Source organism: Balaenoptera acutorostrata, chromosome 16, assembly GCF_949987535.1.
Source record: "Balaenoptera acutorostrata chromosome 16, mBalAcu1.1, whole genome shotgun sequence".
In the NCBI taxonomy this organism is placed as follows: domain Eukaryota; kingdom Metazoa; phylum Chordata; class Mammalia; order Artiodactyla; family Balaenopteridae; genus Balaenoptera; species Balaenoptera acutorostrata.
The window spans coordinates 33,522,023-33,549,539 of NC_080079.1; the positions used below are offsets into that span (position 1 = coordinate 33,522,023).

The 27,517-nt window shown below is 35.4% G+C and overlaps 1 protein-coding gene across 5 annotated transcripts in view; it reads right to left on the reverse strand.

Moving 5' to 3' along the window:
• The window catches only part of TBC1D12 (TBC1 domain family member 12), a 122,877-nt gene that overhangs the window by 26,355 nt on the left and 69,005 nt on the right, over positions 1 to 27,517 (reverse strand). For 3 of the 5 annotated variants that reach the window (XM_007187472.3, XM_057530501.1, XM_007187473.3), the window contains exon 2: positions 21,215 to 21,338. In XM_007187472.3, coding sequence (XP_007187534.2) covers positions 21,215 to 21,338 — 124 coding nt within the window. Of the gene's footprint in view, positions 1 to 15,646; positions 15,693 to 17,822; positions 17,860 to 21,214; positions 21,339 to 27,517 lie in introns of those variants that run through there. The other 2 variants (XM_057530502.1, XM_028167782.2) reach the window with 2 other exon arrangements.

Genomic DNA, 27,517 nt, shown 5'->3' on the forward strand with positions numbered 1-27,517 from the left:
ATTCATACATTAATTTGGTTAAAAGATCAGGTAGACAAAAAAAGTCACTTTTTTCCCCCTGAAGCAATATAAACTATGAATTTATATTATATGTAAAGTATGAAAGTATGTTAAAAGAGGGGAAGATATAAATGTACTAGATTAATTAGCTAAGGTTTTAGAAAGATATTCCTGCTTACTTTCTATGGTATCAGTTATCCAAGTCCAGCTTTTAATAATCTACAGCAGATAAGCCTACTTTCTAAACCTTCAGCCAAGATCAATGATGGAAATGTTGACACAAGAAATAGGTAATCCTGCTGCAATGCTCTGAAGATTTCTCTCAAGGGTGACACTGAACCTCTAATCAAACACTGGTTTTGGATTTCAACCTACTCTGAATCTAACTACTATAAATCTACCTACTTACTCTAAATTGAAACAATAATTCACCAACATATCTTATCCAAAAATACAGCCAAAGACTGTCAAATACTTCACTAAAATTAAAAGACTGTTACTACAGTATTTTTCTCATTCAACTGAATTGATAATTCTCTTAAAAGAAGTGAAGTTAATTTAACATGATATGTTTTTGGTGAACACACTTAAATTTCCACATTTGAGCATTTTTTTCATAAATGTTCACAAGCTTCTGAAATTTATTTCTAGAAATTTGCAAAAGATCAGTAACAAGATTATGGTTTGTAATTTCCAGAACCCACATTTTCCCCGTTCTAAAAAAAAAGTCAAGCTAGTGTTTGATCATCTCCAGATAACGAATATATTTGCCATGACATTCTCAAAGATTACTCAGTGATTTCATGAGATCTGCGAGCCCACTGGCTTCTAGAGAAGACATTAATTTAAATGAAGAAAATTAAATGCACTTAAAGTGGTCAAATGTTTCACTTACTAACTAGCTGCTTTCCTACCATGGCCTATAATTCTTTTAATATTATTATCTCTTCTAACTCAAAGACTGTTTCTCCCTACTGAATCTGACAGTTGCAAAATATGAACTGATGATTCCATCCCTCTTAAAAATCTGATAATCTTGTTGAAGATTCATCTTATTTGATATCACGTTAAAAAACAGTTTATGTTGTCTTAGTCATTTTCTATAAACTTCAAGCTTACTTTATGGTTCCTGCCACTGTTTATAATGGTTTGTACTATTGTTTTATAACTGTCTTTAGTTTTACATCTCCCCTTCCACCTACTAAATCTATGCTGTTAATCTGAGAGTTCCTTTGCATGACTGCATTGGATTTTTAGAGACTTCTTCTCAAATTATTTAGAACTGTGTACTTTCATTTTTATTAATTCCCATTTCAAAGAACTGCATAGCCTTTCAGTGTCAAAAGCCATGGGGTCACTCATTTCTTTTTCTCTTTCGAAATTTTCTTTCCTAATATCTAGGATACACATGTAATTATGATCAATGTTTCTTTTCTTCATTACAAACTCAAGTGTAACAAATCCCCGTTTCTGCTAATGTTTTTCTTATTAAAAACCATAGATGCTACATACATATGAGGTTTGTTATCACTTAAACAGCACTTTGTCTTCCTACAATGTGACCAGGTCTCACTGCCAGATAGAATGCAATGAATACTATCCAATAAAGCATGTTCCATGCAAACAAATGCCAGTACATAGATAGCAAAATAAAACTTTTTTCTTTTTGAATTTTATTTATTTTTTTATACAGCAGGTTCTTATTAGTTATCTATTTTATACATATTAGTGTATATATGTCAATCCCAATCTCCCAATTCATCCCACCCCCCCCAAAACTTCTAAATCAATATATTAATAACAGCTAGCATTTACTGTCACAATGTACCACACATTGTTTTAAACACTTAACACATTTAATCCTTGAAACAACCTTGTGAGGCACCTAACTCACAGTAGAGGAAACTGAGGCACAAAGATGTGCAGTCACTTGCCAAAGGTCATAAATTGCAGGCAGGGTAGGCTCCAGAGCTTGGCCTTTTAACGATCTATTATCTTACTATGTATTAGCAGACAGTCAAGTAACTATCTATGACAATTTAAAATAATGAGACAGGTGAAACCATTCAGTGAGAGGCTGATGGAGAACTTTAAAGTGGGAAGATCAAGCTAACAATACCTCAATCACTGCTCCATCTAAACATTATTTTAAAAGACCACCAGATAGTATGTGTTTCCTGATGCAATATGAAGTACATAGCATCATTCTTGAAGTATTCTTGCCAAAAGAAAAATCAAACAAATATGATTAAGCCTATAGAACTGTACTCTCCGATATGGTAGTCAAAAGAAGTGATAACCAAATAAGTCATATATGCTCAAGTTTACATAGAAAAATATCAAGGAATTTGAACTATAAGGGGTTTTCCTCTGGAGGGTTAGACTAGAAATGAAGTGCATTTGTCTTACTTTAAATTATTCAGTACTGTTTGACTTTTCTTACAAGAAATAAAGTAGTTTGTTTGTAAGAGAGATCATTTTATAGTCACGGTGGATAACTCACAAAGATTTTACTGAAGAGTTGGGATCAGAACTGGGGCAAAAATGATAGGTATTAATTACATAGACAGAAAGGATTGGAAAGAACATGCCAGGGGGAGCAAGCAAAGGCATGGATTAGGGAAACACATTAATCTCACTGAATATGAAAAAGGATGAGAAATAAAGTATAGGCTAAATTATGGGGCCTTTCACAGGCAAAAATATTTGGAATTCATGATGAACAAAATGGAGAGCCACTGAAAGTCTGAACAAAAAATGAAAAGTCTTTTATTAAAAATTAACTAAATAAGTACACATTTAATATGAAAGGCAAGACAAAAGCAAGTACATAAATATCATTTATGTATCTACCTTACAAATGAGCTTTATACAGAATTGTCACTCAAATATTTTTCACATGAGAGAGGAAAGAAGTTGTATTCTAGTATTTCCTATCACAGATGCTTAGCATAAAAATGCTTTAAATTTCTAGAGAATAATTATTTTAAAAGCTTAAAACATGACATCAATCCATACTTATCTGAAAGTAGGATAGATTTATACATCTTTAATGACTTAAATATTTGCCAAATAACTTAAGGTGCTCTTTTAACATGATTAAAATTACAAATTATATTAGAAATAGTAAGATATTAAATATCAGTACTTTAAAAAATAATCACAAAGTGATATCAAATACATTTAGGCAAATGTATCAGACCACAGGACTAATATTCCATATATTTAGCTAACTGTGGTCTCTATTTGACCAAGAGGCTCACAGCACCAATCAGAGACTCCACTTCTCTACTACTCTCTCAGCTATGCCCTCCACCATGTGTGGGCTTCATCTGGAGGTTGGCTTGCTGCTCAGAGAAATGACTGTAGCAAAGCCAGTTGTCACATCCTAATAGCATAACTTTCAAAGATCCTCTAGTTGCTCTTCTAATAATAACTCTCACAAAATACAAAGAAAGCATCTTTCCTGGAAGGTCCCAGGAAACACCCCATTCAACACGCAATCACAATGACCTGAAAAATAAGCTTTATCAATGAGTTAAAGTTAATTAGGGCTTATCCCTATAGGTGAGGAAAATCACATAATTCTTAAATGAGTCGAAGGCAATAGAGAGAGAAAATAGTGTTCACGTTATTGATAAGTAGTTGATATACATAATAAGACTTCATTTAAAAATACAACCAAATAATATCTCATGGGAGAAATTCCTGAAGTCATTTTCACTTTAAATCCATGTGGGTCATGTCATAAAAATCCCCTGTATATTCCTTCCATAGAAGTTTAATAAGGAACAAAAAATTGATAATTTTATAAGTTATAAAGAAACTTTACAATATTAAAAAGCAATTGGAAATATCATAGTCCAAGGAAATCAGTAAATAATGCTAGCTATAGCAAATCACCGTTTGAAAATATCACATCGATCTACCTCATTTCCTGCCAACAAAGGTCAGTTGTTGTTGTTTGGTTGTTTTTTTTTTTGGCCATGTCGCGCAGCATGTGTGGTCTTAGTTTCCCAACCAGAGATTGAACCCAGGCCCTCAGCAGTGAAAGCGCACAGTACTAACCTCTGGACCGCCAGGGAATTCCAAAGGTCAGTTTTGTTTTGTTTTTTTTTTCAAAGGTCAGTTTTAACTGACTTATTTTCATGAGTTGTTGGGAGCTACCTACCAAAGGTTAAGAGGCATTTAGTTTTTCTTTTAACTTAGGGAACGTATTTTTATGGGGTATTGTAATGAAGCCTGTTTATTTTTTTAATTTAACTTATTCTTCATCTTCCACTCAAAATATTGTTCTATGGAATGTTTAGTTTACTTTAACTGGGGTAACTAGAATAGAAGATGAAACCAGCGCTAGGGGCAGGCTGGCAAATATCTGTAGGGTAATTTATTCTAGTTACTGTAAGAAAATTTGAGTCAAACAGGCAATTAATTCTAAGTCTGATCAAAAGATGGTAGGCAATTGCTGTCATCTCCACAAGCATAAAGCAGAAAAAATTACTTACAATTCCAAGGCAAAGAAATACTGGATTCACATAAACGAAAAAGATGTTTTTCCTCAAAATAATCTCTTCGAAAAGAGAAAGCACATTTGCTTAACAACATCTCATTTTATGGGTGCTTTCTCTCTATTAATTTGAACAGCAAAGCACTATTTGGAGAAGGTGCATTATCCTCAAACTATCTCAGTCAACACTAGTTTGGAAGGTGATTTTTTTTTTTAATAATTTTTTAAAATAAATTTATTTATTTTAGGCTGCATTGGGTCTTCATTGCTGCGCACAGGCTTTCTCTAGTTGTGGCAAGTGGGGGCTACTCTTCGTTGCGCTGCACAGGCTTCTCACTGCTGTGACTTCTCGTTGCAGAGCACGGGCTCTAGGCACGTGGGCTTCAGTAGTTGTGGCATGTGGGCTCACTAGTTGTGGCTTGTGGGCTCTAGAGCACAGGCTCAGTAGTATGGTGCACGGGCTTGGTTGCTCCGTGGCATGTGGGTGGGATCTTCCCGGACCAGGGCTCGAACCCGTGTCCCCTGTATTGGCAGGCAGATTCTTAACCACTGCGCCACCAGGGAAGCCCCTGGAAGGTGATTTTTTTTTTTTTAATAGGTTTTTTTGTTGTGGCTTTGTTAAATTGGAGACGGAAAGGAAGAAAATGGACACAAAGTAATGAAGGATTCCCGGAGGTATAACCATTCAATTGCAAACTATCATAAAGAGCCTTTTAAACATTACCTTAAAGAACAATATAGTAAGAGATCAGGTTGTAGAGATCATAATTTTATACTTATAGAACAAATAAAAGAAAAAATGTAATGCATCTGGAAACTTGTGGCTTGAGACAAAATTTTAGTAACAAGATAATACACTTAAAAAGCACTATATCTCCTACAACTTTGACGAAAGTGAAGATGATGTGCTCTGGGGTTAAAGACCACAAAAGTGGTCAGTGATGCTGAACGTACTGACATCAAAGATGTATGCAAACAGATCTGAATAAAAAGACACTATTTCTTGGGGTCCCTGGTGGCGCAGTGGTTGAGAATCTGCCTGCTAATGCAGGGGACACAGGTTTGAGGCCTGGTCTGGGAAGATCCCACATGCCGTGGAGCAACTAGGCCCGTGAGCCACAACTGCTGGGCCTGCGCGTCTGGAGCCTGTGCTCCGCAACAAGAGAGGCCACGATAGTGAGAGGCCCGCGCACCGCGATGAAGAGTGGCCCCCGCTTGCCACAGCTAGAGGAAGCCCTCGAACAGAAACGAAGACCCAACACAGCCCAATAAATAAATAATAATTTAAAAAAAAAGACACTATTTCTTAATATATTATTTTCTTAATATATTATTATATATGTGAATTGAACATGTAATTAGAAACAAGTAAGTATTTGGTTTTCATCTACATTCCTAAAACTAATATATACATGTTGGACAAAAAAATTCTTCAGAAAGATAGGTAGATTCCCACTTGGTGAACTGGGTAATTCATACCAACTTTCTTGCTGAAAACAACCTCTGGGATCCCAAAGGGGTAACAAACAAGGTGAGCCTATCGATCATCCCATTAGTATGCATGGGGGCAGTTCTGGACATCCAGTGCAGGAAGGGAAAACTTGAAGAAAGCCTGGCTGTTAGTTGGAATGGTCAAGGGGGGCCAGAATTTGTGGGCCAGAGTAGCAGAAAAGCACTCCATTGAGAAAGAGCTCCAGAAATCTGCACAGGAGTCCTCTTGAGTCTTCAGCTGAATACCAAACTGCACATGTGTAAGGCAAAATACTACAAAGCTGAGCAAAAAACAACTTCCGGGGAAAGAACAATTACTGTGGAGTGGTAAGCAAAACAGTTTCCAGAGCTCACCCACGGCTGAGAAGTATTCATATTCCCACCAACCAGAATGGAAAGTCTTCACTGAATACACAGGATATTCAGGAGAGACATGAATGTTCAGACTCACCTGAAACTATGTAAGTCAGAAGACAATGGAAAAACCTTTAAGTTGCTGGAAGAAAAAAAATAATAAAATAATGGGGGAAAAAGCCTGTTGATTTAGGACCCTATACCAAAAAAAATATGTATCTTTGAAAAATAAAAGCACAATAGAAATGTTTTCAGACAAACAAAAACTGAGAGAATCTGTTGTCAGTGGACCTGCTCTATATTTTAAAGGAAATCTTTCAGGCAGAAAGAATACATCATATGAAAACATGAATCTACACAAAGAAATAAAAAGCACCAAAAATAGTAAATATGGAAAACATTTTAGAAAAGACATAAATAAGAGACAAAATATATAAGTCATTTTTAAAAGGATATCTGACTACTTAAAGCAAAAATAATACCAGTGTACTGAGGGGCTTACAGCACAAAATCAGAAGGGAGAGAAAGGCAGTATACTGTTGTAAGGTTATTACATTATGCTCAAAGTGGTATAACATTATTTGAGCATAGATTGTGATAAAGATAAATATCATAAGCCCTACTGCAGCAGTTCTCAACAGTGTCCCAGAGATGGTTTCATGAGGTTTGCAAAGTCAAAACTATAGTCCTAATAGTGCTAAAAGTTTGTCAATGTGTTGACATTAGCACTAATTTTGCTAAAGCAATATTGAATAAAACTGTTGATGCCTTAGCACAAATCAAGGCAGAGACACCAAACTGTACTACTAATCACTGTGTTCTTCATGACATGCACTCACAGTTTAAAAAAAAAAAAGTGGGGGGAGGGGAGAAGGGATGGCCAATTTCACTTTTTAAGTGAATTAATAAATATTTCATTCTTTCAGTTTTAATTCTGGGTACAGTAGTAATTGACAGACAATGCCCATAAACAAGAACTCTTTGAGATCCTTCATACCCAGAATCCAAAGCAGTTGTAAAAATAAAACGTTTGAGAACTGTTGGCCAAGAACAACCACTGAAAAACTAAAACAAAGGTATATTGAATAAGCTAACAGTGGAGTTAAAATGGAGTACTAAAAAACTCATTTAATCCAAAAGAGGGCAGGAAATGAGATAAAAAGAAACAAAGACCAGATGGGACAATTTGAAAAGAAGTAGCAAGATAGTAAATTTAAAACAAGTCATACCAATAAATGACACTCCATTTAAAAAGAAGAGAGTATTAGACTGCCTACATAGACCCAAATATATGCTACATACAAAAAAAACCACTTTAAATATGAAGATGGATAAAAAGTAAATGGATAGAAGAATAAATATCATGTAAACACTAAGTGAAAGCAAGCTTCAGTGGCTAAATTAAAGTTAGACAAAAACTTCATAATAAGAACAATTACCAGGGCAAAAAAGACATTACATTAATGGTAAAAAGGTCGATTCATCTAGAAGACATAAATACGAAGCTTCAAAACAAAAACAGAAAAAAAAAGAGCAAAAGGAGAAATAGCCAAGTAGATTATGGTGGACATTTTATTACTCCGCTCTCAGTAATTCACAGAACAAATAGAAAATCAGCAAAATTATACAAGACTTGAAAAACACTATCATCTAACATGACCTAACTGACATTTATACAACACTAACCCAACATCAGCAGAACATACCCATTCTTTTCAAGGACACAAGGAACATTCCCTAAGACAAGCTATATCTAGGACATAAAACAAGTCTCAATATATTGAAAAAGACTAAAATTTCATAATGTATACTGTATGAGCATAATGGAATTAAATTAGAAATTATTTACAGAAACATCTGGGAAAATTCTAAAATATTTGAAAATTAAAACAACACATTTCCAAAGAATCATGACAAAAGAAATAACAGAGAAAACATTTTGAATCGAATGAAAATGAAAATTCTGAAACTTGTAAAATGCAGCTAAAGCATAGTTAGAGGGAAATGTATAGCTTAATCCACATATTAAAAAGATAAAAGGTCTAAAATCAATGATCCACCTTAAAAATCTAGAAAAAACAAATTCGAACCAAGAGGAAGTAAATAATAAAGAGCAAAAATAAATGCGATAGAGAAAGAGGTAAAAATCAGTGAAACAAAAGAGGTATACATTTTTAAAGATCAGTAAAACTGATAACTTCTGGCAAAACTGATCAAGAAAAAAAGACAAATTACTAAAATCACGAATGTATGAGAGATAATCTATCCATTATCACATAACCAGTAGACATTAAAAGGATAAAAAGAGAATATTATTAACAATTTTTTTCCAATAAGTCCAACAACAGAGGTGAAATGTAAAAATCTCTTAAAAGACATAAGTTAACTAAGTCTGACTCAAGAAAAAATAGAAACAAAAATAAACTCAAAATGGGTTAGGGCTTCCCTGGTGGCGCAGTGGTTGAGAATCTGCCTGCCAATGCAGGGGACACGGGTTCGAGCCCTGGTCTGGGAAGATCCCACATGCTGCGGAGCAACTAGGCCCATGAGCCACAACTACTGAGCCTGCGCGTCTGGAGCCTGTGCTCCGCAACAAGAGAGGCCGCGACAGTGAGAGGCCCGCGCACCGCAATGAAGAGTGGCCCCCACTCGCCGCAACCAGAGAAAGCCCTCGCACAGAAACGAAGACCCAACACAGCCATAAATAAATAAATAAATAAATAAAAATTAAAAAAAAAAATGGGTTAAAGACCTAAATGTAAGGCCAGACCCTATAAAACTCTTGGAGGAAAACATAGGCAGAGGGCTTCCCTGGTGGCGCAGTGGTTGAGAATCTGCCTGCCAATGCAGGGGACACGGGTTCGAGCCCTGGTCTGGGAAGATCCCACATGCCGCGGAGCAACTAGGCCCGTGAGCCACAACTACTGAGCCTGCGCGTCTGGAGCTTGTGCTCCGCAACAAGAGAGGCCGCGACAGTGAGAGGCCCGCGCACCATGATGAAGAGTGGCCCCCGCTTGCCGCAACTGGAGAAAGCCCTCACACAGAAACAAAGACCCAACACAGCCAAAAATAAAAATATACAAATAAATAAATAAATAAAATTAAAAAAAAAACAAACAAAAACATAGGCAGAACACTCTATGACATAAATCACAGCAAGATCTCTTTTGACCCACCTCCTAGAGAAATGGAAATAAAAACAAAAATAAACAAATGGGACCTAATGAAACTTAAAAGCTTTTGCACAGCAAAGGAAACCATAAACAAGATGAAAAGACTACCCTCAGAATGGGAGAAAATATTTGCAAACGAAGCAACTGACAAAGGATTAATCTCCAAAATATACAAGCAGCTCATGCAGCTCAATATCAAAAAACAGACAACCCAATCCAAAAATGGGCAGAAGACCTAAATAGACATTTCTCCAAAGAAGACATACAGATGGCCAACAAACACATGAAAAGATGCTCAACATCACTAAACATTAGAGAAATGCAAATCAAAACCACAATGAGGTATCACCTCACATGGGTCAGAATGGCCATCATCAACAAATCTAGAAACAATAAATGCTGGAGAGGGTGTAGAGAAAAGGGAACCCTCCTGCACTGTTGGTGGGAATGTAAATTGACAGCCACTATGGAGAACACTATGGAGGTTCCTTAAAAAACTAAAAATAGAACTACCATATGACCCAGCAATTGCACTCCTGGGCATATACCCAGAGAAAACCATAATTCAAAAAGATACACATGTACCACAATGTTCACTGTAGCACAGTTTACAGTAGCCAGGACATGCAAACAACCTAAATGTCCATCGACAGATGAGTGGATAAAGAAGATGTGGCACATATATACAATGGAATATTACTCAGCCATAAAAAGGAACAAAATTGAGTTACTTGTAGTGAGGTGGATGGACCTAGAGTCTGTCATACAGAGTGAAGTAAGTCAGAAAGAGAAAAACAAATACCGTATGCTAACGCAGATATATGGAATCTAAAAAAACAGTACTGATGAACCTAGTGGCAGGGCAGGAATAAAGACGCAGATGTAGAGAACAGACTTGAGGATGCAGGGTGGGGAATGGGAAGCTGGGACGAAGTGAGAGAGCAGCATTGACATATATACACTATCAAATGTGAAATGGATTGGTTAGTGGGAAGCTGCTGCATAACACAGGCAGATCAACTCGACGCTTTGTGACAACCTAGAGGGCTGGGATAGGGAGGGTGGGAAGGAGGCTCAAGAGGGAGGGGATATGGGGATATATGTATACATATAGTTGATGCACTTTGTTGTATAGCAGAAACTAACACAACATTGTAAAGCAATTATACTCCAATAAAGATGTGGGAAAAAAAATAGAAAATGTCATACCCCTATATCAATTAAAATATTAAATTTATAATTAAAAAGCTATTCAACAATAACAATGAAAACCGCTGCATACTGGTTTTTTTAAAAAATATTTATTTATTTATTTGGCTACGCCGGGTCTTAGTTGCGGCAGGCAGGAGCTCCGTTGTAGCATGCAGTATCTTTTTTTTTTTTTCAGCTGCAGCACATGGGATCTTCAGGATCTTCATTGTGGCATGCGGGATCTACTTCCCTGATCAGGGATCGAAATTGGGCCACCTGCATTAGGAGCGCGGAGTCTTAACCACTGGACCACCAGGGCAGTCTCCCCTGCATACATGGTTTATGTCAGTAATTCTCAATTGGGGTAGACTTTGGCCCCAGGGAATATGTGGCAACATCTAGAGACATTTTTGGTTGCCACAACTGTGAGGGGATGCTACTGGCATCTACTGGGCAGAGGCCAGGGATGCTGCTAAATCTTTCACTGCACAGGAAAGGCCCCCAAGAACAAAAATTACAAGACCTAAAATATCAATAGCGCTGAGGTTGAGAAATCTTGGCTTAGATAATTTCACTGCCAAGTTTCATCAAACATTTAAGGAAAAAAAAATACACATTCTACACAAATTCTTTTAGAATGGAGACGAAGAAAAAACTCTCAATTCATTCAATGATTTCAGCATTATCCCAATACCAAAATCAGACAAAGATATTAAAAGAAAATTACAGACCAATATCTCAAATGAAAATGGAAGCAAAAATCCTCAACGAAGTATTACTATTTCAACTTCTGTTTTCTGCTCCAGCATGCAAGAAGCTTAAAAGTTGCCAACCCATTCCAATAAGTAAAAAGCTGAACAAACTAAAAAAATCAACAACTCTTCTTAGATTCCTCAGAGAAATGAGGTCACAGGGCAAACTGCTGCCCCAAAATTAGAGAAATAGACAGGTGGATATAGAGAATCACAACTTATCAGAGCAGAAACCTATGAAGAAACCTCTGTGGGAATCAATGCCAGGGTAGGAAAACCTGAACTGTAATTGACAAATTGCTAGAGGCTCAATGTTGACAGGTCTGAGCGCTAAGACTCCAAGAGATCCCAGAACCACATACTTTTGCAAGTTTTACCTCCAGGAACTCTATCAGGTACTCACAGTGCATGTCAGAGAAAAATCTCCTTGTGCTTCCAGCAGTAGGAGGGGAAAAGGAACTTTCTTTTTTTAAAGATTTAATTTTATTTATTTTTGGCTGTGTTGGGTCTTCATTGTTGCGTGTGGGCTTTCTCTAGTTGCAGCGAGCAACTAGAGAGAAAATGGAGTAGAAGCAATATTTGAAGGAATGATAACCAGGAATTTCTATACATTAATGTCAACACCAAACCACAGATCATGAAGTGCAGAACACAAAATTTGGCAGGAAACATGCCCAAATAACTATACGTAGGCATATCATATTTAAACTGCAGAAAATCAAAGATTGAAAAAAAATTCTTGAAAGAAGCCAGAGGTGAAAAAAATTCCTTCCCTATACAAAAGCAAAGATAACAATTACATTCAACTTCTCAGGAACCATACAAGCAAGGAGAGAGTACAGAGAAATATTTAAAGTGTTGAGGGGAAAAAGGCAAAACCCTCAAATTCTGTACCCTATGAATTATCCTTCAAAAAAAAAGAAGAAAAAAAGACTTTTCCAAACAAACAAAAAATTGAGAGAATTTGTTGCCAATAGATCTGCCTTGCCAGATCTACTATAAGAAGCTCTTCAGAGAGAGGGAAAATGACACATCAGAAACTTTTATCTACATCTAGAAAGAAAGAGCATCAGAAAGAAATACATGAAGGTAGAATAAAAATTTTATTTTTATTATTGTTAACTGATCCAACAGATAACAGTTTGTTCAAAATAATAACGATATATTCAGTTACATATGTTTGTGTGTGTGTGTGTGTGTGTGTGTGTGTGTATGTGTGAGAGCATGCTCATGTATAAGTGAAATAATTGACAGCAAAGACACAAGGGATGGAAGGAAGGAATTAGGAGTATTTTGTTATTATAAAGTACTTGCACTACACATGAAGTGGTAAATGTTATTTTAAAGTGGGCTTAGATTAGCTGTAAATGCATATTACAAACTCTAGGATGGAGGGAGGAAGGGAAGGAGAGAGGGAGAAGGAAAGCAGACACAAACTACAAATATCATAAATGAAAGAGGGGACCTCACTACAGATCTGATGTACGTTAAAGTAATATTATGAACAATCAGATGCCCATAAATTTGATAACTTAGATGAAATGGATAAATTCCTTAAAGACACAATCTGTTAAAACTCACAGAAGAAAGAGACAATCTGAACAGTCCTGTTATCTATTTAAAAAATTGAATCAACAATTATACCCCCAATAAAGCTGGAAAAAATGAAAGGAAGAAGGGAGAAAGGGAGGGAGAGAGGGAGGGAAGGAAGAAGAGAAAGAAGGAAGGAGGAAAGGAAAGGAATTGTGTTGATGATTAATTACCTTCCAAAAGAGAAAGCAGTTTGGCTCAGATGGCTTCACCAGTGAATTTTAAGAAACATTTAAGGAAGAAATTATACCAATTCCCTATGATCTCTTCCAGAAGATAGAAGCAGAAGAATACGTCCTAATTTAATCAATGAAGCCAGCGTTACCCTAATATTAACACAGGCAAAGACATTAAAAGAAAACTACAGAACAGTACCTCTCAGAAACATAGCTGCAAACATCCTCAATGAAATATTTGCAAATCGAATCAAATAATGTATAAAAAGGATTATAAACCATGACCAAGTGGGATTTATCCCATGTATGCAAGGCTGGCTCAACATCTGACAATCAATTAATGTAATCCATCACATCAATAAGCTAAGAAAGAAAAATCACAAGATCATATCAATACAGAAAAAGCATTTGACAAAATTAAACTCATTCATGACAAAAACCCTCATTAAAGAAGGAATATAAGGGTACTTCTCAACTTGATAAAGAACATCTACAAAATACCTATAGCTAATATTATATCTAATGGTGAGAAACTCGAAGTTTTCTACAATCAGGAACAAGGTAAGGATGTCCCCTCCCACCACTGCTTGTCAACATTGTATGGGAAGTCCTAGCTAATGCAACAAGACAAGACAAGGAAACACAAGGTATACTGATTGGAAAAGAAAACAATAAAACTGTTTTTGTTTTCAGATGCCATGACTTGTCTGTGTAGAAAATCTGAAAGAACAGTCAAAAAAATTCCTGTAACTAATAAGCAATTACAGCAAGGTTGCAGGATATTAGGAAAGTCAATTGCTTTCGTATATACCAGCTATAAATAAATGGAATTTCAAATTTAAAACACATTAATATTTCTATTAGCATCCCCCAAAATGAAATACTTAGATACAAATCTGACAAAATATATACAATATCTACATGAGGAAAATTACGAAACTCAGATAAAAGATACCAAAGAAGAACTAACTAAAGGAAGAGACAGTCCATGTTCATGGATAGGAAGAGTCAGTATTACCAAGATGTCAGTTCTTCCAAACTTGATCTACAAATTTAACACAATCCCAATCAAAATCCCAGCAAGTAACTTTGTGGATATTGACAAAGTGATTCTAAAGTTTATATGTAGAGGCAAAAGACCCAGAATAGCAAACTCAGTATTGAAGAAGAAGAATAAAGTTGGAGGACTGACACTACCCGACTTCAAGACTTACTATAAAGCTACAGTAATCAATACAGAGCAGTGTTGACAAAAGACTAGACAAATAAGTCAATGGAACAGAACAGACAGCCCAGAAACAGTTCCACATAAACACAGTCAACTGATCTTTGACAAAGGAGCAGAGGCAATAAAATGGAGCAAAGGTAGTCTTTTCAACAAATGGCATGGAGCAAGTGGACATCCACATGCAAAAAAATGGATCTAGACATAGAACTTACACTCTTCACAGATATTAACTCAAAATGGATTACAGACCTAAATGTAAAACAAAAAACTATAAAACTATAGAAGACAGGAGAAAACCTATATTACTTTTGGTATGGTGATGACTTTATTTAGATACAACACCAAAGGCACAATCCATGAAAGAAATAATTGAGAAGCCGGGCTTGATAAAAATTAAAAACCTCTACTCTGTGAAAGACACTGTCAAGAGAATGAGAAAACCAGATAATGGACTGGGAGGAAATACTTGCAAAAGATACACCTGGTAAAGGACTGTTATACTAAGTATACAAAGAACTCTTAAAACTCTATTGAGTTCTGTTTTTATTATTATAAGAAAATGAATGACTCAATTAAAAATGGCAAAAGATCAGAAAAGACACCTCACTAAATAAGATATACAGATGACAAGTAAACATATGAAAATATGTTCTAATTAATGTTCATTCAGAATTACAAATTAGAACAATCAGATACCACTACACACCTATTAGAATGGTCAAAATTCGAAACACTGACAACACCAAATACTGGTGAAGATGTGGAACAACAGGAATGCTCATTCATTGCTGATGGGAATGCAAAATGGAACAGTCACTTTGGAAGACAGTTTGGCTGTTTCTTACAAAATTAAAATACCATATGATTCAGCAACCAGCCTCCTTGGTATTTACCCAAAAGAAATGAAAACTTACACCCACAAAAATACTTACATACAGATGTTTATAGCAGCTTTATTCACTGTTGATAAAACTTGGAAGTAACCAAGATGTACTTCAAATTGTTTTCTAAATATGATGTTTCAAATATTATATCCAGCACCCAAGCAAAGGTAACCAGGCACACACAGAGATAAAATAGCATCTGCTAACAAAAACTAGCAGAATCAATATTCAATATAAACAGACCTATAGAATTTCCAGACATTGGAATTATCAGACACAGGCTATAAAAACTATACTTACTATGTTTAAGGAGATAAAGGCCAAGCTTGAAATTTCAGCAGGGAACTGTAAACTGCAAAAAGTGATATAGCAGATTTGAAAAAGAAACAACCAGCAACACAAGAATTGAAAAACACAAAACTGACATTAAGAACTCAAAGTAAAGAGCTGAGGGATCTGTATTTTTAACACATTCCCTACGTAATCCACTATGTTTGAGAACCAGAATCATAGACTACTACAATAAATCTTAATGTCTTTGTTTGCAAACCCACTCTTTTCTAATTTAACTTCTACAATGCCTCCAGAATTTTTCCAGTATATGAATTTGATGTCTCAGTGCCTTATTTAAAAGTATTTTGGTTAAAACCCAACTTTCTAACCTTGTGGCTAATGACCTTCACCATCTACCCTACTTCCCTGAAATACTGACCTAAAATTGAGCTAAACAAGTCTGATGCATTCCTGCTTGTTCATTCAATTTTCTCTATCTGGAATGGCTTTCCCCATCTTGTCTACCTGGTCAACTCCTACTAGTATACTTCATAACACAGAAACTGCATGTCATCCTGAGCAGAATTAATCACTTTCATCTCTACTCTCGTACTTTGGTTCACAACTGTATTACAGCACTCACTACACTATATTAAAACCACATATGAACCTTCCCCCTCCTTCCTACAGTTATACTAGAATAACTGAAAGGCTAGGACTTATATTTATCTATTTCCCAAGAACCTGAACCATGCTTATGGTATTATTCACAGTCAATGTATGTTGAATAAATTACACATTCATTGAAATGAAAGCCAGATAATCTTCGAGAAGAATCTAGGACCAATTAAAGAATTTTGTCCTTCAAGTTCTACTAGAGAAAAGGTTTAGAGCTTGCTAACACGAGGTCACAGAGTAAGATGGTCACAGAATGATATCCTGCCACATTCTGATGCCTTGAGCTCTGTATCTAAAGGGATTCACCAGAAAGAAGGTGTACTAGGAGGGAATGTGAGAAAAGATCAGTCTATCGGTTCAAACGGAGGGTGGCAGGAGTCTTTGAACAGCTTCTTGAAGTAAAATATGGGGTCTGGAGAGAAGAAAGAATAGAATAGGAGCTTCTCTTTTAAAGACAATGTAAAAGCCAAAATAGCCTGATGTGTATACAGAGTGACTCAACTTTTGAGTTTCAGTGGACAGTGAGAACACTCTTCCTAAAGGGGTTAGTGCTTTATTCTTTTCATTTTCTTTACCTAATTTAACCTTCTTTCTTAAGGCTCATACTTCTCCCCTCTCCCCGAAGCACAGGCCCAGAGCTGTTATAAATTCAAGGTGACAATACATTAGGTAAATAAAGGTGAAAAAACATGCAAGTGTGTAACAGTTTTAAGGACTTATCAAAAACAAATTCTGAACTTAGTCCAGCCCCTCCACAATTTAACAACAATGAAGGAAGTAGTTCATTTATTGCAGTGCTCACTCAAATTTTACACCAAAGGTATCCATATTTAAGCATAACTAAAACCAACAAACTGTTTTCAAGTATCCTAATGCTACATACACCAATAAAGTCAGTAACCAGAAAATTAAGCTCTACACTTGCAAAGTGTTATATATTTACTGCTCACAAAGCACGTGTATTCTAGTCCTTTCCACAGAGTTCTTGTTCCTGAAGTTAACAATTTCAAAATCAAAGGCTTAATTGAGCAGCGTGACCTATCCTACTTTTAGACAATTTGAAATGCTCAGATTAAGAAATCAGTTAGTGCCTTAAAACTTTTTTCCTTGCCTGCCAAAAGATATCTGAAAGTGATTCAACCACTCAACTAAAACATCACTCAGAAAAAGACATGAGTGATGAAAAACATGAAATATCATCTAAGTACTCCAATCTAATTTCCTCATAATGAAAAAGATGCCAATATAAAAACAGTGCCAAAAAAATCACTTTCTACTGAAAGACTGTCAGTTTGACATAAATAGAGTATACTCAATCTAGTATGCAATCATGTTACAATTATACATAACATGGCGCATTTGAAATAATTCTCACTTGCAGTTTGGAGGTCATAAGACAAACTACGTAGCTGTATTCCAACTTCAGCCTATTAATTTAGAAAAACCAAAAACTTAGATCAACTGAACTACAATATAACTGAAATACTATTTATAATTAATAGATGCAATTTTTAACATGGCTCACCAACTGGTTCAAATGGCCACAAGCAGGAATTTCACACCTGCAAGAGAACACATGTGATAATCCTCATAAAATAATATTATGAATATTCATGTGATTTGGGAATTGACTGTCAAGTTAAATGCCAAACTTGAGTCGGTCTGACTTTGTTATTACTCTAAAATGATTTTTATGTTTCTTTACTGTTAACATGGAAAGCACTAAAACTGATCAGACCTTTAATAAAATTTACAAGAATAAAACTTAAAAAAATATTTAACCTACAAGTATCTTTCACTTTTGAACTTCATATATCTCTGAAAATCTATAGGTACAAAACACATAAAGTAAGGCAAAAAAAATTTATATATAGTAACATTTTGTTCATGGAAAAAAATAACACCATATATGTAAAAATATACACACATGAAAATAATTGTGTTTTCCATACAAAAATTGAATTTTAAAAGGCCTAAAAATATGAAGGGAAAGTAAAATGAGACATATCGCCCTATAATGTTTTATATTTTATAGAGAACATAATCGTGTTATTTGTGCAATTAACAATAGAGGAAAAAGATTGTAAGTCAAACACTACTTTACTCTATAGTTTGGTTTATAATCTTATAGGTGTCTTTCCACTAGAAAAAAATTCTGGCCCCCAAACATATACTCATCCTTAAGAATATGGCAACTCCTTTCTGAATATTTGCTTAATAAAATAATTATCCTATAAAATACTACTACTACTCTAATATTCTAACAAATTTTACTGTTTTGCCATTCAATAAGCAAGTGAGCCATCTTTAGGAAGGTCAAAGGAATCTGTTTTTTCCTTAGTACTTCTAGCACTGCCTCACTGTTTCAGGCAGTTTTACACTGGAATACTAGTTATCTTCATTTTCTATAGCTTAAGACCTTATCCTAAAACATGACAGATGTGTCTTAACACTCTTCACGGCTTTACTCTTAACATCATTTTAAATTTCTGATTCCAAACATATAACACGCATTTGAAAGGAGTAGATAGATGGTCAAGGATCTCAAATGTAGTTTTATATTGATAATATTTTACAGAGTTTAGAAATCAGGGCTGTAAAAAAATGTTTTCAAGTGGGAACAGAGACAGAAAGTTATAACTTTACCATTACCAATAAAAGAAAATCATGCCCACTTTTAAAATGACAATTGCAGTGAAGAGAACAGCAAAGTGAGACAAATGGGGAGTAAAGGACACAAACAGTAGGGAAAGAGAAAGCAGAAAAGGAGAGGCAGAAACATATTCCATCACATGGTGAAAGAGATACATATTTTTGAACGTGGAAAACAGTCAGAGGAACAATGACTTTGCTATCCATCACAGCCCCCCAAAAACAAACAGAACCATGAAAAAGGCACCAAAATACACATTAGCACCTACACACAAATGGAAAACTCAAAAATTAAAAGAAGCAGCTGGGAGAAATCATCATGTGTAAAAGGTCAGAAAAGGCACAGAGGATAGAAACTGTATTTCAACTCACTCCTTCTTCCCATATGAAAATAAGAGTTGTTTTTTCCTGACCACTAATCAAATTTTCAAACAACATATATATAAAAAGGAGAGAGGAGGTGAGGCCTTGGCTTTCCAAAATGAAAACAGCAGATTAAAGGCACAGACATATTGGTAAACAGATAATTATCCACTAGTAATTTATTTAGAGTTCTATGGTAAGAAAATATCACAGAATGTTAGTTTACATAAAGATATTAAAGTATATGCACAAGCATATTTCAGGTAAACTATCATAAAGTCAAGAATACAAACCTTCAATAGCAAGACCACTGTTTTTGCCTCTAGAGGGCAAACTTGGTCTTCTGAAAGACTTCACGAAAAAAGAGTTAAAATTTAAGATGTCCAGATAGCAAAGATTCCCAAACTTTCTTGGATTAACAGTAACCTTAGTGTCTCAGTAATTTTTTCTTGGTGCCCCCTAAACCAACAGAAATCCTTAAACATTCTGTTTAATAAGTAGCTATGTCCAACAATTAAGTAAAGATTTATGTCCTAGCACTTAGTAGCCACTTGAAAAAATAGTACACATAAATTAAAAGAAAAACGTTTTACTGCATTCTTAAATAACCACAATTAATTACTAATTGGGCATGTGTGCCTTTTGTGCACTGTACAATTTCACAAACCTTGAAATCAGATTGGACACCATCACCTTCATTTCCTGTTCCACACTGATTTTTGCACAGTATCTGATTTTTATCATAGCAAACTTGGAAAAACCAGATTCACAAGGATACGATGCCACAGAAAATAATATATTGCCATTTAATGTTGAAATTGTGTACTACCTCAAGCTATCAGTCTGCACCATATCCAGCAGATGTGTAGCGTCACTGAGTTTGCCATGGTTCCCCCTGCGTTAGCTGCAGCACGTGGGGTGCCCTAGGCACACAGCTTGGGAATCACAGCACTACAGTTTTAAGTCTCAGCAACATATAAACTGGTCACTATTTTAATTACTTGTAAATAAAATTAACTATAACAAATGCTTTTAAAGATCTAAAAATTATGTCTTCATTTACTTGGGAAAACAGTTTTTCTTTTGAGCAATAAAAAGAACACTATTAAATACTTAAAGGAAGGCATTTTTTCCAATTTGAATGATGATTGTTGCTTTAATGTGATTATTTTTATAAATGCTGGATGTGCTAAATTTGATAAATTACAACTGGAAGGAGAGAAATAGGAAATTATTTTATCTTCTGAGAAACAGCTTCTCTAAAATTAAAAATGCTACAAATTGATATAGTCTCACTGCATTCCAGTCTCACTTATCTCCTAGTACTGAGAAGCACAAGCTCAGGAGTCAAACAAGATCTGAAATTCTTAAGAACTCAAGAATATGCATATTAAAACAGATAACAGAAGAACTGGCTCCTAAATTACTAGAAACAGACTATATACCCGCCCGTCTCACAAAGTCCTTGGTTAAGACAGAAAACCAGAAAAGTGACCAAGGAAAGAGTTCGACCTCAAAATCTACTCAGTTTTCACTTTATGCTGCTTTATCAGTTCACAACTACCCATTATCCATAAAATCTGTGCCTCTGGCAAATGCTACCATGTTCAGCTAGAAGTCAAAGTCTGTGGTGACAATGGTTTGCTAAGGAAAAAAAAAAGCTATCCAAGGAATAACTAGGAAACAAAATCAATGTTCTATGACTGTAAAGAATTTTCACAACTATAAAAGATAACTGAAAATATGTCATGCTTTAAAAAAAATTTAAAGTTACTACAAATATCTATAGTCCCAAAATTTTACATGTTAAAAAAAAAAAGGAATGAAAGTAGAATAAGGTTAATTATCTAGAAAAGAATATCTGAAAAGCAAGACAAACCACATGGCTACATTAGTACTTACCTGCTGAATGATTTTGGAAGTTTTCTGAAGATTCTCTCTGGGAGGGACTTTACCAAATAATTTCCAACCAGGAGCACTATGTACAACTGACTTGAGTTCCTTTGTCCTTTTCGGAAAAAGGTTTCTGAAACACAGAAAAGTTACATGAATTGTGTTTCTGGTAACCAGGGAACTACTGAATAATAATTTTTAAAGTACGCTTATCCTCAAGACAAATACAAAATACTTTTAAATAAAATTATTTCTACTACTTATACTACTGACTATTAGACTAACAAGACTCACTTAAGACTCCCTGGCTTATAAAGAAATATTAGAAGAATCATCAACAGAGATATTACAGAGATAAACAAATTGGGAGAAAAATGACAGCTATAAATAAAATGTAAATATTTGCTTTGAGTTAGCTACAAAGTGTACTAGAATTGACTATACATATACTTGACAATAAAAGTCAAGAATCTGAGGACAAAAAAGTTAAAGAGAACTTATATAAAACAGGTAAAGGATTAAGTAATACAATCTTTGGGGAAAATACTATTTAATTATTCTCAGCAATAATTTGTTATTGCTTGAAATAAAAGGGTACCTACTAGCCTCTATTCCTATAATATATGTATATGCAAATTGTTTTTCCTAGGACAGGTATGCACAAGAAAAGCTTACTGCAAAAGAGTCAATATGTAACCTAGTAAGAAACTATCTCTCACTGAAAATCTAAAAAAAAAAAAAAAAAAGAATCTGCACAAGGATCAAGGATTTTACCTATTATCTCCATTCCCTTACCAACCAAATTAAGTACCTATTGCACATGTAAGCAGGAATGATATTCAAAATATGTATACATCAATACAGCATGCCAGGGCACCATGGACCAAGCAGAAAGATACAATGAATCCAACTGAATATAAAGCCTTCATATAAGCTGTGATATAAATATTCATTAAGAAAATTTAAAATTTTCACATACAGTTACAAACAGTCACAAAGTATTTGAAAGCCCAAATAACTCAGGTTTTCAAAATATCATATAAATATATCTGTTCTTAAAAGTACATTATTGTGATAAGAAGGGGGTAAGCTTTTAATGCGTAACGTTAAGGCTATTCTTCGAGTTTAGAAAGGTATCAATGGACTCCTACAAAAGAATATGGGTTAATCAATAATAAATTAAAGAAACACTCTCACTTCCTTGGGTGTGCAATGGAAGTGAACTGATGACAATTTAGAGTAATTTCTGCTTAGGATACTCCAGAGGTTTCATCTCTGAGACCACATATAGCGACTCAATTCTCTATTTTATAAGATCTCTAAGTTGGAGGTTTTCAATAATGATTATACTGAGGACTGGTATATTTATAGTAAAATTTCAAGCCTCAAACGATGGCCTATTAATTTAAACACTATTTGATATCTTATGTGCTGCTCATCAATTTATTGCCTTGTAGCTCTATATTCACCTTGCAATATATGCTCTGTGACAACATGGAATTCCTTTGAGCATTTCTCCTTTTAAAATAAACATGAAGCTGTTAAGCTTACTCGATAGAGGGCACTGAAGGGACACCACAGAAGAAAGGGCCTCTGCTCTCCTGTGGCTTCCAGCTGATGCAGAGTGGGTTAGTGGTTTGGGTATGAGGATATCCAGTAGAATTCTGCTCAGTCACGTGCCCAGAACATTAAGTCCCTGAGCAAACTTACAGCCTCAGCAACTCAACCTGCAGATGGCTTTCCTGCAGTCTTATTAACATGTAAACTGGCACCCAAAGGCTTCCTGCCAGCACTGATGCACCAATTCCCTCTGTAAGCCCCACACAGCTCATTTGTACTCCCCAGACGGTTCTCATCAAGCCATGCTTCCTCCACAAGCCTCTATATGGCCTGCCTACACACCAAAGCTTTGCCATCCAACCATGCTAAACACAGGAGAAAAACTTTGTCACCATGGTTTATGCAAAGAATTCTTGAATGTGACATCGAGCTTAAACCTAAACATTTGCACATCAAAAGATACCACTGATGCAAAATAAAGCAGTAGAAAGATCTAGAATTCAGTCCCTCCACCAAAGTAAAAACTGAGACAGAAATAGCAATTGGAATCAACCATTTTAGAGCTACAGAACCTTATCAGACACTTACAACCACCAAGAGAGTGCATGAAAGGAGAGGCTGTTGATCTTTCCTAAGTGAACAGCATGTGTGAACCAACTACCATCCCCCATTCCTCAGCTCCTCCCTCCTGTAGCAGTGGGGATAGCAGCCCACTGGCTCCAGGAGCAACAGTTCCTGGAACAGGCAGCAGCAGCTTCCATTGGTGGTATCTATCAGAATATTAAAAGAGAACTCTTCTTGTCCCTTTTTTTGATCCAGACATTTAAGGAAATCTTTGTCAGGTCACCAGCTAACTGCAGCAATAACAGAACAGAAACTTGCAACCACACACAAAAAGGATTACACACTTTGCAAAAACAGTTTGGAAATAACACAAACAGATGACTCCAGCCCTTAATGAGCAAAAATCAGCAATCACTGAGAAGTGAGAGAACAGATTTACGTAGTTACCACATTATAATACTTAGAATGTCTAGGTCTCAACAAAAAAATTTACAATACATAGTAAGAAACAGCAAAGTATGGACAATTCACAGGAAAAAGAATTTGGCAAAAACCATTCCTGAGGAAGCTGAGACAATGAGATTACTAGTCTAAGATGTTAAATCAGCTGTCATAAATATTCTTTTTTTTTTTTTTTTAAAACAGCTCTGATGTCCTGCTAGCCATCTTTTTTTTTTTTTTCTTTAATTTATTTTTTATTTATGGCTGTGTTGGGTCTTCGTTTCTGTGCGAGGGCTTTCTCCAGTTGTGGCAAGCGGGGGCCAGTCTTCATCGCAGTGCGCGGGCCTCTCGCTATCGCGGCCTCTCTTGTTGTGGAGCACAGGCTCCAGACGCGCAGGCTCAGCAATTGTGGCTCACGGGCCCAGCCGCTCCGCAGCATGTGGGATCTTCCCAGACCAGGGCTCGAACCCGTGTCCCCTGCATTGGCAGGCGGATTCTCAACCACTGAGCCACCAGGGAAGCCCTGTTATAAATATTCTTGATGAGCTGAAGGAAACCATGGACAAAGAACTAAAGGAAATCAAGGAGGGAAATGTAGAACAAAATGAGAATATCATTAAAGAGACAAGTATACAAAGGAACCAAACAAATTCTGGAGCTGAAAAGTAGAATAAAATTTAAAATTCACTATAGGAGTTCAACATCAGATTACAGCAAGCAGAAGAAAAGATCAGCAAACATGAAGGTAAGACAACTGAACTTACTGAACTTACCAATTATTCTTAATTGAATTCAGGAGCACAAAGAAAAAAGAATGAATAAAAATGAGCAGAGTCATGTACTGTAAGAGTCCCAGAAGCAGAAGAGAAAAACAAAGGAGCAGAAAAAATTTTGAAGAAATAATGGCTAAAAGCTTCTCAAATATGATGAAAGATACAAATCTACACAACCAAGAAGCTCAACAAACTCCAAGCAGAATAAACTCAAGGAGCTATACACTGAGACACCTTATGGTCAAACTGTCAAAAGACAAAGGGAGAATTCTGAAAGCATCAAGAGAGAAGCGACTATCAAAAACAATGTATCCTCAATAAGATTAACACCCAATTTCTCATCAGACACCATGGGAGCCAGAAGGTGTCAGGCTGACATAAAGTTCTGAAAGGAAAAAAACTATCAACTGAGAATTCTATAGGCAGCAAACCTATCCTTCAAGAATGAAGGAGAAATGAAGATATTTCTAGATAAACAAAAGTTAAGGGAGCTCATTCCTAACAGATCTGCCCTACAAGAAATGTTAGGAGTTCTTCAGAGTGAAATGAAAAGTAACTCAAAGCCATAAGAAGAAATAACATTGGTAAAATTAACTACATAGGTAAATGTCAAAACCAGTATTATTGTACTTTTTTGTCGGTAACTCCACATTTTTCCTATGTGATTTAAGAGGTAAATGAATAAAATAACCTTTACAAATTTATGTTGTTGGGCACACAATGTATAAACATGTAATCTCTGACAATAACAATATAAAAAAGAAGGAACAGAGATGTACAGTAGCATAGTGTTTGTACACTAATGAAACTAGCTTATATGCTAATGAAATGAATTTGGTATTATTCAAACTAGGTTGTCTTAAGTTTAAGATGTTAATTGCAATCCCTAAAGTTACCACTAATAACTTCAAAATATACATAAAAGAAGGGAATCAAAATGGTATACTAAAAAAACTCAACTAGGGCTTCCCTGGTGGGCACAGTGGTTAAGAATCTGCCTGCCAATGAAGGGGACATGGGTTTGAGCTCTGGTCCAGGAAGATCCCACATGCCGTGTGCCACAACTACTGAGCCTGTGCTCTAGAGCCCGTGAGCCACAACTACTGAAGCCCACGTGCCTAGAGCCCGTGCTCTGCAACAAGAGAAGCTACCGCAATGAGAAGCCCACGCACCGCAACAGAGTAGTCCCCGCTCGCTGCAACTAGAGAAAGCCTGAGCACAGCAACGAAGACCCAACACAGCCAAAAATAAAATAAATAAATAAATAAATAAATATATTAAAAAATTAAAAACTCAACTAAATACAAAAAGTGATAATGGAGAAATTGAGGAACATAAAACCGTATAAGACATACAGAAAACAAACAGCTAAATGGCAGAAGTAAATCCTTTCTCATCAACAATGAATTTAAATATAAATTGATTAAACTCTCCTATTGAAAGGAGAGTGACTGGCAGACTGGATTAAAAACACTATATGGTGTCTTGTACAAGAGATTCATTTTAGATAAAAAAATACAAAAAGGTTGAAAGTAAAAGGATGGAAAATTATATTGAAAGCAAATAGTAACCAAAAGAGAGCTGGAGTGGCTATATTATTGTCATACAAAATAGATGAAGTCAAAAAGGTTACAAGAGGCAAAAGAGAACATTATATGTTGGGGGAAGAAAAGTTTAATCCAGTAAGAAGATGCAGCTATTATAAATATATGCACACTTAAAACAGAGCTCCAAAATATATGAAGAAAAATTGACGATACTGAAGGAAGAAACAGACAGTTCTACAATAATAACTGGAGACTTCAATACCCTACTTTCAATAATAAAACAACCAGACAGACCAAAAAGGAAATAGAAGACTTAAACATTATAAATCAATTAGGCCTAACAGGTATACACAGAGCATCCCACTCAACAACAATAAAATACACATTCTCAAGGACACATGGAATATTTTCCAGGATGAACTATATGTTAATGCACAAATACTATAGTAAGTTTTAAAAAATTAAAATCACACAAAGTATCTTTTCCAACCAGAATAAAATGAAACTATAAATCAATAACAGGAAGAAAACTGGAAAATTCACAAATATGTGGAAATTAAACAACATAGTCTTTTTTTTTTTTCCAGATTTTGGCCACACCCTGCAGCATGTGGGATCTTAGTTCCCCGACCAGGAAATCAAACCCACACCTCCTGCATTGGAAGGCAGAGTCTTAACCAGTGGACTGCCAGGGAAGTCCCTAAACAACACAGTCTTAAATAAACAATAGGTCAATGAAGAAATCATAAATTAGAAAACACCTGAGATGAACTGAAATGGAAATACAACATAGCAAAACTTACAAGATACAGCAAAGGCAATGTTAAGAGGAAATTTTATAGTTGTGAACACCTACATTTAAAAAGAGCCATACCTCATATCAATAATCTAACTGCACCCTTGAAAAAAACTAGAAAAAGAAGAGCAAACTAAACTTAAAGCTAGCAGAAGGAAGGAAATAATAAGGTTCAGAGTGGATAAAATGAAATAGAGAATTGAAAAACAACAGGAAAAGATTTTAAGCAAGTTCTTTGCAAAGATCAACAAAGTTGACAAACTTTTAGCTAGACTGACTACGAAAAAAAGAGAAGATTCCAATTGCTAAAAGCAGAAATGAAAGTGGGACATTACTACGAATAAGTAGTATATATGAATACTATGAACAACTGTTCACAAACAAATCAAATAACTTAGGTGAAATGGAAAAATTCCTAGAAATATACACATACTACCAAAACTGACTCAAGAAACAGAAAATCTAAATAGACTTATAAGTAAGGAGATTGACTCAACAATCAAAAACCTCCTAAGAAAAGCTGAGGACCATATGGCTTCACTGGTGAAATCTAACAAATACTGAAAGAAGAATACCAATTTTTCTCAAACTCTTCTAAAAAACTGAAGAGGAGAGGAGTTACTCAGTTTTC